At 38.5% G+C, this 12,042-nt stretch overlaps 1 protein-coding gene across 1 annotated transcript in view; it reads right to left on the reverse strand.

Annotated features, from left to right (window-relative positions):
- Nucleotides 1-11,176: 11,176 nt before the first annotated feature.
- Nucleotides 11,177-12,042, reverse strand: part of LOC108708144 (mitogen-activated protein kinase 13) — a 204,330-nt gene continuing 203,464 nt past the window's right edge. Inside the window, exon 12 of the mRNA XM_018246522.2 lies at nucleotides 11,177-11,762. Coding sequence (XP_018102011.1) covers nucleotides 11,650-11,762 — 113 coding nt within the window. The 3' untranslated portion in view covers nucleotides 11,177-11,649. The remainder of the gene's footprint in view (nucleotides 11,763-12,042) is intronic.

The following is a 12,042-nucleotide window of genomic DNA, read 5'->3' on the forward strand; positions in this document are numbered from 1 at the left end:
CAGGCTTCAACGAAGGGGTAGTGGAGCACACATCTGCCGTCCAACCGGACGGGGTGATTTCAGTGACCGCAGCCGCGGTCACGGGCACATCTCCCTCAAGCGGAACCACTTCGGTTGGGGAGGCACAATCTGAATTGAGTGAAGACTCACTGGGTGACTCATCTAGTACGGGTACGGGTACAAAGGCCGGCTCTAGCACGGGCTCTGGGACCTTCTCTGGGACAAGTTCGGGTGCGGGGGCCGCAGCCGCTGACACCCCCGGGGCCTCCTCTATCTCTTGGTAGACAAGAATAGTTTTGCCGCTCACCTTGTCCCGTATCTTCTCCACCAATGGAGGTTGATCAGCCCGGTTGAATGGTACCATCCATAAGCGGGCCTCGCATTGCGAATACACGCCATCCGGGTCCTCCAAGGCATTGGGCGCTTCCATATCACACACGCCACAGGCCGGAATCATCATTCCCCTTTCGGTTGGGGTAAAGGTACCCTGATACACATACTGCCGCTCGGGCTCCACCCGGGTAGTAGCACAGGGCAGAGGCTCCATGGTAGGCTCCGGAACCTCCGGTTCAATAGCAGCTTCAGCCACAGGCTCAACATGCGGTTCGGCAACGCACTCAGCAATTGGTTCAACACACCTATCTGACTCAGCCGAGTCTAACAGCATGGAAACCACACTCAATATGGCAGCAGTACTATCCTCCAGGGTGGGACGTCACGCCATGGCTCGGGTAACACCCCCTTGGGATAAACTGGTACGTCCTTTTCTACTTTTTCGCGCGTTTCCCTTCTTAACCCATGCAGGGTAGGGCGTTGGCTCTGGAGGTTGCGCAACACAAAATTCCTTCACAGCAACTTTTCCTACACGAGGTGGTATAGGTGGCGGTGAAGGTGGTGGTGTCGTAAGGCAACTGTCCACCAATGGTTCTGTTCCCAGGGCCAAACAAACAGGTTCCTCAGCTAGCATAAAGTCATTAAAGTCTATGGCATCAGCAGCTAGGAATGGATTTAGCCCAGGGGTAGACATTTTAATTTCAGCATACTCTGAATCCTTGATGCTACAGCCCTTGTTCTCTTCCCATAGGCTGGAGCTATAGTAAGATTCATCTATCATCGGATACTCACACTCAGAAGTCAAATTAAGCAATGACAGAGGAGGGAGACTGCTCATAGGCTGGGCAGACTTAGGCAGGCTCTGACACGGACACCCCTCTGCCGAGACTCCCATAGGATATACCTTGGAAGGCCATGTATCACTGCTAGGTTCGCAGGGACCCAATACAAGACCCGGACAAATCCTTTCTCATCAGACGGTTGTTGTGCAACATATTCAAAAGCATTAAATATGGGGTTGTCCCTTAAGGAATGATTCACAACCTCTATAGGGCACCCCTCTGGGACATTATCCACTACAAACGTGTAGTCAGGATCCGCTCCCATTTTTAAGGACCAGTCCCACAATGCTGCTTCAGACAGGGGAGCCATTATGCTTTTGCTGTGACCGAAATGTGTGAGGGATACACGCTCACAATATAATCAGTAGGCACACCGCTCGGGGAATAAGAACTACAGACTTTCCCCGCCTATGTGCCTTTTTCCTACTGAGTCCGCACACGCAGCGCCTGTCACACTAGGCCGCGTGTGATGTTACAGTTAAACCCTTTTCAAGCCCCACGTACCGGGCGCCAAAATGTAGCGCTATAGTAAACTGACATGTGCTGGGACAGTTTACTCTACTTTCCTTGGTGGGCTGAGACCACCGATGAGCTCTCTTTCTCAGGGGTAAGCCCTCGCAGCGGGGTGGAGGCAAGGGTGTAGTGTAACTGTAACCTGATGCGATAGTACAATGATGGGCGCCAGTAGTTCTTTAACAGTTGAACCAAGAACAGTGTTTATTGAACAATAGCACAGAGATCATTTAGCACATTGATCCACAATGGAGTATAGAACATACACAGCAGCATAAAGGAAGCATATACTCACAGCACGTATAGGCTGAATCCCCACAGGCTAGGGAATATACAGCAGAAAGTAAGTTGACAGCATGCCCAGTTTTCAGGATATCTTCCAGTGGCAGACTAGGGGAACTCCTGACATCCCTATCTCAACACTTGGTTCCTTACTCTGGGTCAGTAATACCCTGGGATCTTAATCCCTCTAATCTCCTCAGCGGAGCCTTGAGCTGCTCAACTAATTAACCTCTCTATCACTCCTAGAGCGATCTATAAAATGAGTATAGCTGTCTAATTACTAGGGCCAAGGTGCCTAGGGTCAGCACTACCCATTCCCTTCCAGCCTGCTTGGTTGGGCTAAAGCAATGGACCCAGAGCACATGGTTCCTAAACCTTTTATACTCTGGCACAGTGCCTCTAGAGTACACTGTGTGAACTGCAGGGGTTACATAAGCACAAGGTCCCCATAAGGACCCACTGAGGTGTCCATATTACTATGGATGTGCCTGTCTGTAAAGTGTAAGGGTGTCTAAGATTTTCACATCCCTACACAGACATACACAAAACTTTTATACAACATATTGATACATAAATATTATTTTGGTAGGCTGCCAATAGTCTACATATTATTTTGGTAGACTGGCTAGGTATCTGTTAATTTGTATGTATTTTCTGTAACACATTTTTACACATTAAAGATATTTAAATATCACCTTGGTGAGTGGTGTTTGTTGAGCATAGAATTTATACAAATTATTTAAAAAGACAATAGGTTTTACAATGGCGAGCCTAGTCTGATTATAGACCTGGACATTAGACATATACACAGGGGGCTGAAGGGTGTAGCTGAACTAAAGCTTCCAGATGTCTATGAGTAAAAGAACCTAGAAGTATTTTGTGTAAGTATTACAAGCATTGACTTAATTGCGGACGCCGTGAGAAAGATTCTGCTTTCCGGTGAGTATGGATTTTCTTGATAATTTGGCTAATAAGAGCAAATTCAAGTTTGATATCCCTCATAGTGTTATGCCAGTTAAGTAAAGCCAAAACACAGAATTATAAATATTCTACTTGTAATTTCTGCCATCGTTTTGGGCATCATGAAAAAAGATGCTATAGAATGAGACGTTTAAAGCGGAAAATATATCATACTGATAAAAATTCCGGCCTGATAAATGAGAAAGTTCAGGCAAAGCAACTAGATGCACAGAATGGCCACTCCCAATGTCCCATAGACAGACCAGTCTGTCCTTACAAAAGACCTAGGGCTAAAGACAAAAGGAGTTACTCTTTGTTAATGAAAACAAGGAATAATTACTGAATAGAGCTAAAGGAATGTTAGTACTTATTTTTTAAAGGTTTTTGAAAGTTTTTGAAGTGAATATGATTGGGCATAATTTTTAAGAAAGTAATATTTACATGGAAATATGCAGTAATTTTAAACTGTCATGATTGTAATGTGTTTTACTATATAGCAGGAAAAGTGAAGTTTAATATGTATTAACTTTTATATACTGTAGAATATCTTCAACTCCCTATTTAGACAAATGCCAGGTTAAGATTATTAAATAGCTATTTTGTCAGTGGAATTATAAATATCAGAAGAATTATATCTTGTTTTATTTCTAATATAAATTGTAAAGTGTGTCTATTAGTAGCATGGTTTCTAATGTATAAGCAATATTTTGTATATAGCCTAAACATTAGAAGGTAACTTTTTATATTTTATAGCCAAATATTATATTGGTTATAAGAAAGATAGGGTAGATTTAAAGGAAATACAGTGAGCAAGTTGAGAATGATTTTTTGTTGATTTTTTGTAAGTTTCAAATCAATTTGGTGCATTGTGGCACCAGCACTGTTTTCCTGTCTGGATTCCAATCTACCCACCCCCATCCTTGGGTGTCATGTTTTTTTTTTTTTTAACCAGAACAAAGAGGATATTTTATGCGGTGCCGTTTGTCCCAAATACATTCTGTATACAAAACTATCCCTAATACACAGAATGAATGTCTCTCATGTTATATAAGTATTTGTGACCACACATAGAGACAAAAGACTTATTTCTATTAAAGAATGTAAACAAAATCTGGTTAGTGCACAAAAGGATGTCATTATATCACAAACTCCATTCTGTACAGTTTAACAAGCAATCTGTCGCACAAATGTATAACCTCCATGTAACGGACGCACTTATGTGCAAAGTTACTTACAGAATGAATTATGTAAAAACAAAGTTGGACATAATATATAATAGTGTAACTAACTAGTGCTTGTCAAGCTAGATTTGACTGACAAAATAGATATCTGTGACAGAAAGCAAGATTTTATAGTACAGGATTCATTCTTTCCACAAAATGACAATTTTGTTTCACAAAACAGATAAAATAACCATTCTGTGAAGCAACACTGTCAGTCACATTCCTGAACCAATAAGAACAAAGCTTATTGCCATATACAAACAAGATGAGAAGTGGCCAGCTCTGCTCCACATGGCTAAGGCAAAGTATCTTACCTGCTATAGAGGGCGCCCTCTAATGTCCCCTATGCTGCATAGTAATAAACATGAACAAACCTTTCCTAAAAGAGATGCTGTTAAACACTACAGGTTCATAAATGGAAGTTTTTACAAATGGCTGAGAAATATAATGCTGCAATATATAATATATAATGCAAAACTTATATAAATATGATCATTTTAGGTGATATGGCTATTCTTATTGTAGTAACCTGTTTGTGTGGCCATTTTGGTTAAGGGCATTCCTGCTGTTTTGCCATTATCTTATGACTCACTCCTGTTCCTCTTCCTGTCTAATCGGAGAGTAATTATGGGACAGGCCTTGTGATGTTGTATTAAATGTACCAGAAGTTACTGTGCTTGTCTGGCTGCTTTGCCTGACTCTCAGAGTCAGTTATAAGTTTTGTATATGATAGTTAAACTCCAATGTCTCCTCCTAGCTGTAAACTTGCACCAATTAGCTTGTAGTAGTCTCTTAATAATGAGAGACTACTACAAGTACTCAGGAGTGGCTGCTCATATAACCTACACATCATACTATACAGAATGCATGGTCATACCTGCCAACATTTTGGAAGTAAAAAGGACCAAAATTTTTTTTGTCACACCCATTTTTGTGGCCACACCCCATAATTACCATGTTCATTTTACAAAGTTTGGCAGGTTATAAAAGTTTGAAAATATTTCTCCTTATCTAAACTGTTAAAATTACTTATTTTCTTATCTCAAAATTGTTACAAAGTATCTTAGTTGCACCTGTTAGCTGTACTGGCCTCTCTGCCAAAAGCCAATTAAGTTAGAAATTTTGGACACAATAAAGATCTTTACACTTTGAATTGGTGCCTGCTGGAAGTCTGCCTGCTCCTTTTTACATTTTGGTTCGTCCGCCCCCTATGCTGAGGGCTCAGGGCAGTGCACCTGGGCCACTTCCCTTACGTGGTGAGTAATTTGTTTACCACATTGAAGTACCCATACTACAGATGACTTCTTGTAAGTTAGAAATTTTGTTTCTTTTTCTGGCTGTTCAGTGCAGAGAAAAGAGGGACTTTCCAGTACAAATGAGGGACTGCAGGCTGAGCTGTTAAAAGAGGGACTGTCCCTCCAAAAAAGGGACAGTTGAGAGGTATGCACTGTGCACATGATCAGTCTCTGGCTAAAGCTATTATGTAGTAGTTGAACCATACCTCCCAACATTTTGGAAATAAAAAGAGAGACAAAAAATTCTTTTGCATGTAGTGCAGCAATTTGTTTGACCACACCCATTTTGTGGCCGCACCCCCTAATTACCATGTTCATTTTACAAAGTTTGGCAGGTTATAAAAATGTGAAAATATTTCTCCTTATCTAAACTGTTAAAATTACTTATTTTCTTATCTCAAAATTGTTATAAAGCATCTTAGTTGCACCTGTTAGCTGTACTGGCCTCTCTGCCAAAAGCCAATTAAGTCAGAAATTTTGTGTATTTTTCTGGCTGTTCAGTGCAGAGAAAAGAGGGACTTTCCAGTACAAATGAGGGACCTCAGGTTGAGCTGTCAAAAGAGGGACTGTCCCTCTGAAAAATGGACAGTTGGGAGGTATGTGTGCACATGATCAGTCCCAAGTCTCTGGCTAAAGCTATTATGTAGTAGTTGAACTATAGCTAAGCACATTATTAAGAGACTACTACAAGCTACAACATCGCAGGTGGGTGTGGCCTGTCCCATTATTACTCTCAGCTTAGACAGGAAGAGGAACAGGAGTGAGTCATAAGATAATGGCAAAACAGCAGGAATGCCCTTAACCAAAATGGCCACACAAGCAGGTTACAACAATAAGAATAGCCATATCACCTAAAATGATCATATTTATATAAGTTTTGCATACTTTTCTTTCATTATAAGTACAGCATTATATTTCTCAGCCATTTGTAAAAACTTCCATTTATGAACCTGTAGTGTTTAACAGCAGCACAGCAGCACAGGGTACATTAGAGGGCGCCCTCTATAGTAGGTCAGATACTTTGCCTTAGCCATGTGGAGCAGAGCTGGCCACTTCTCATCTTGTTTGTATATGGCAATAAGCTTTGTTCTTATTGGTTCAGGAATGTGACTGACAGTGTTGCTTCACAGAATGGTTATTTTATCTGTTTTGTGAAACAAAACTGTCATTTTGTGGAAAGAATGGATCCTGTACTATAAAATCTTGCTTTCTGTCACAGATATCTATTTTGTCAGTCAAATCTAGCTTGACAAGCACTAGTTAGTTACACTATTATATATTATGTCCAACTTTGTTTTTACATAATTCATTCTGTAAGTAACTTTGCACATAAGTGTGTCCGTTACATGGAGGTTATACATTTGTGCGACAGATTGCTTGTTAAACTGTACAGAATGGAGTTTGTGATATAATAACATCCTTTTGTGCACTAACCAGATTTTGTTTTCATTCTTTAATAGAAATAAGTATTTTATATATTTTTTTTCTCTGTGTATGGTCACAAATACTTATATAACATGAGACATTCATTCTGTGTATTAGGGATAGTTTTGTATACAGAATGTATTTGGGACAAACGGCACCCCATAATATTTTGCTTCCACTGATCTAAATATCTTAAATAGTAATATCCATAGAACTTCAAGTGGGACTGATGTTGATGTTTCATACTCAAATCAGGTTCACAAATGTTTAGATGTTGATTTGTTTTTTCCCAAATAACAAATCTATACAACAAATATTCTAACTTGTAAGATTTGGCTCTAAAGGGCACACTGGTAATACTCAGGTTACACCAGGGAGTGATTTTTTACACAACTGTTCAACCAGAATATGGTGTTTATGTAATGAGCATATGTCTACAGTATAAAAGTGGGGCAGATAGACAAATCTTATTTCCTAAATACTGCGTTATATTTCCATGTAAATTGCTAATAAATTTAGGGACACTAATTACAGTGAATTTTTGGTATATTTGCCAATGATGCAATTATTTCACTTACCTTTTCTGAATAAGTACAGAGCTAAAAGATTAAATACATCTTAGTATATAATGGGATTAGTATGTTTCACGTTTTCACATGTTTTAGCAGAAAAAGATTTTTAAGTGTGAGACAGGAAGCACGGGAACAAAATCATTTGCTAGTAGGATTCACAAGAAAGTAAAGGCTAAAGCTTAGGCCCTGAGTGATGTGTAACAGGATATGTAAATGTTGGAAAGATACATTTTATGAAGGACTAAAGAATTTTGAGACCAGTAACTTTTTGTTTGTTAAATAAAATGTGATCTAACTTGTTTATGATTATTGTAGGATATGGATTCCTTTTCCACATTAAAGCAACATGGATAAAGAGGATATAAAGGAGAAGCTTTTTTGTAGTACATAAAGGGGGAAAGCATGTTATTTTTACATTGGAAAATGTAAAGACTAACTTGAGCATGTGTGCATGGTAGTTACATAGTTAAATTGGGTTGAAAAAAGACAAAGTCCATCAAGTTCAACCCCTCCAAATGAAAACCCAGCATCCATACATACACCCATCCCTACTTTTAATTAAATTCTATATACCCATACCTATACTAACTATAGAGCTTAGTATCAGCCTTTGATATTATGTCTGTCCAAAAAATCATCCAAGCCATTCTTAAAGGCATTAACTGAATCAGCCATCACAACATCACCCGGCAGTGCATTCCACAACCTCACTGTCCTGACTGTGAAGAACCCCCTACGTTGCTTCAAATGAAAGTTCTTTTCTTCTAGTCTAAAGGGGTGGCCTCTGGTATGGTGATCCACTTTATGGGTAAAAAGGTCCCCTGCCATTTGTCTATAATGTCCTCTAATGTACTTGTAAAGTGTAATCATGTCCCCTCGCAAGCGCCTTTTTTCCAGAGAAAACAACCCCAACCTTTACAGTCTACCCTCATAATTTAAGTCTTCCGTCCCTCTAACCAATTTAGTTGCACGTCTCTGCACTCTCTCCAGCTCATTTATATCCCTCTTAAGGACTGGAGTCCAAAACTGAACTGCATACTCCAGATGAGGCCTTACCAGGGACCTATAAAGAGGCATAATTATGTTTTCATCCCTTGAGTTAATGCCCTTTTTTATGCAAGACAGAACTTTATTTGCTTTAGTAGCCACAGAATGACACTGTCCAGAATTAGACAACGTGTTATCTACAAAGACCCCTAGATCCTTCTCATTTAAGGAAATTCCCAACACACTGCCATTTAGTGTATAACTTGCATTTATATTATTTTTGCCAAAGTGCATAACCTTGCATTTATCAACATTGAACCTCATTTTCCAGTTTGCTGCCCAGTTTTCCACTTTAGACAAATCACTCTGCAAAGTGGCAGCATCCTGCATGGAACCTATCGTTCTGCACAATTTAGTATCATCTGCAAAAATAGAAACAGTACTTTCAATGCCCACCTCCAGGTCATTAATAAACAAGTTGCAAAGTAAGGGACCTAGTACAGAGCCCTGCGGTACTCCACTAACAACACTGGTCCAATTAGAAAATTTTCCATTTACCACCACTCTTTGTAGTCTATCTTTTAGCCAGTTCTCTATCCAGGTACAAATACTATGTTCCAGGCCAACATTCCTTAATTTAACCAGTAACCTTTTGTGTGGCACTGTATCAAATGCTTTAGCAAAGTCTAAGTAAATCTCATCCACTGCCATCCCAGAATCGAGGTAGTAATGTAATAAGTCTAACATCAACTAATTTGGTCTTAGTTGACTACAATATGCACAACTTTTATTTTTTAGGTGCACATAAGGAAATCCTGCGCAGGTCAATGAATTGGCAATTTTTTTTATAAACAAACATGATAACGTACTTATTGATATAATTAGGATAAGGAAAAGCAATTGAAAGAGTACTCTATATACATCTTATAAACCTTTGATAGTTTGGATTATTATATGACCTGGCCAGTCATGTGATAAAATATTTGAAACTATCAAAGATATATTGTAAGATGTATATGTTTAATAACCATGAAAGTTATGAATATGGATCCATTATTATTATTATTAATAACTTTTTCTTTAAAAGATTATCAACTGTAAATATATAAATTTAGGTTTGGTTAATCCTATTGTTGTGATATATGAATTCAAGCTCAGAATGGTTTTTTATTCATAGCAGTTAAAAAGTAATGTCCATGAACTTTGTTCTGACATTGTCAGAAATCTAACCTGTAGTACAGTACTACTGCAGTGATATCATAGTAGTCAAAACCTTGAACTGGTTTCCTGCAGAGATGTGTAGTTCAGCAAGGGATTAGATAATTTAAGTATGAAATGTATCTAGAAAGATAGTATTATAGAAATGTCATCCTTGAGCAATAAGATGTGTTATTTGAACAATGGTCAACTTTTATGCAGACAGGATTTATTAAAGCATGGGGCAAATGCTGGGTATAGCATTTTATTTGAACATACAACTCTTATATCATACATGGATATCATTTAAGTGTTCTTGAGGGTACATTTAACTGTGACTAATGTTTAAGGTGGTCTACAAAATGGAATACACTTATTTTGACTATGTATAGTTATTTGCTTTAATAACCGATATCTGATTTATTGGTTGGATACCTTTGGTTTTAAGAATGTCTTAAACAGATGGGTTTTGACATCAAATGACATGGGGTCACATAGTTGACCTTTGGTAATTAAAGCTCATGAGAACGGTGGGACATAAGTTTTTTTATGATATGTGTTCTGAATTAGTTTTGACTCCATTCTTATAAACATTAACAAAACCCCCTAGATCATTCTCAGTGAAAGGAGTAGGAAAGCTACTGAGGCATTTTATTGCCAATAGATTAGCAACAATAGTGCAAGATAGAATGCTATATTTATTCTGTAAAATGTTTTACCATACCTGAGTAACAGCTCTAGAAGCTCTCTGTTTGTTTAGGATAGCAGCTGCTGTATCAGCTTGGTGTGATATCACATCCTGCCTGAGTCTCTCCCTTCTCACTTAAACTCTGGGCTCAGATTACAGCAGAGAAGGGGGGGGAGAGGTGCAAACTGAGCATGCTCACGCCCAGGGAAGGAGGTTAAAGCTGAAGGCAGGAAGGTAAGAGAAGCAATGTTTCTTTTGACAGACGACTCCTGAGGGTTTACCTTTCTGATAAGGCTTACTTCATTTAAACCGTTCTTTCTCCTTTAAGGAGCCTGCTGCATGAGTGTGGGTAACTGTGGGTGAGCTGTAGCGTGCATTGCAACTAGTCTCTCTAATCCTTGGTGGGATAGTGTTGTTCCAAGCCTGTCCCCATTTGAAGTAATTTGTGACCACCTACGAAGGCAGGTGTCCAGCATGGGTAGCTAAGCCCCTTCTTAACATTTGGACTGGAATGAGAAGGGAAGGCGTAGGCCTGGTAGAGGTCAGAAACTTCCTGACCTGCACGAGTTAGATAATAGTATAATATGGAGTTTTCATTCAAGGGGCAGTGAAAAATTCTATAGACTTTAGGGTATAAGATGTTAAAACAATTTAACTATTTTCACATCGAACACAAGCTCAGTATTGAAAAAGTAGCACAACAAGTAAACTTTTTTGACTCTGCAAAAAGCATTTCTGGTAATCCCCAGTAACCCCATAAATATTTAGGTAGCGTTGCAAAGTACAAATATAATAACACATGCATGTTAGACGTTATTTTTTAATACAGACAAGGAAACATGCCACGATTGATGCTTGCCAGATTTAAAACTAATTATTTATTAGGTAAAGCAAAATCAACAAAAAAATAGCTACTTTATCTTGTGCATTTAATTTCTTATCACCATATTAAAATGTCAGTGGATATTGGTGGTTATTCAAATATGAATCATACGGTTTCACTTGTGCTCAGATGATATCAACACTTAGAAATCAGAAATTAAAGGATTGCCACATAGATGTGTTTTTACTAAAACATATATGACATCTTCTCCCAACTAAAACAGTCATGTAGGCAATCCAGTATACGTATGACTTCTTTCCTAGGGTACAATTTCTCTAAAATATTTTTGGTTTCTTTCAAGCCTTACTAAAACTCTTTCCTGGGAGCAGGTCCTTATCACCATTGTATGTAAATCTTTTGTCCCCTGTCTAACTTATCACTATATAAATGATGATGGCTGTGAATTCATTGCAGTGTTGATATGTATGAATTTGTAACTATTGATGTCATTACGGCAATGGACAGGTTCCTTCAAATTCATCCTTTATTGACATTCCGCTTTTGCGCTTGGAGTCTTTTCTAACGATGGGTGTGTAGTTAATGACTTCCTCATATGTATACTCTAAGGAAAAGAAAGAGAACTCAAACACAGATCTAGTTTTTTGAAAGCTGTTTCCATGTTTACAGTATTTTGTAACTTAGTCTTTGTCTTTTTAATAGTGAATGTTTTGAAGCTAGCTGTGATGGACAAAGGTGTAGAATTTTAAAATTTTCTATACTGATCAGCTCCTAATATGTTTTGTGGTTCAGGGAACAAGCTTTGAAACTATGAGACCATTTTTATTCACCTTTAAATTAACTTCTAGTATGTTGTAGAGAGTGATATTTTAAGACAATTTGAA

This window comes from Xenopus laevis, chromosome 2L, assembly GCF_017654675.1.
Source record: "Xenopus laevis strain J_2021 chromosome 2L, Xenopus_laevis_v10.1, whole genome shotgun sequence".
In the NCBI taxonomy this organism is placed as follows: Eukaryota; Metazoa; Chordata; class Amphibia; order Anura; family Pipidae; genus Xenopus; species Xenopus laevis.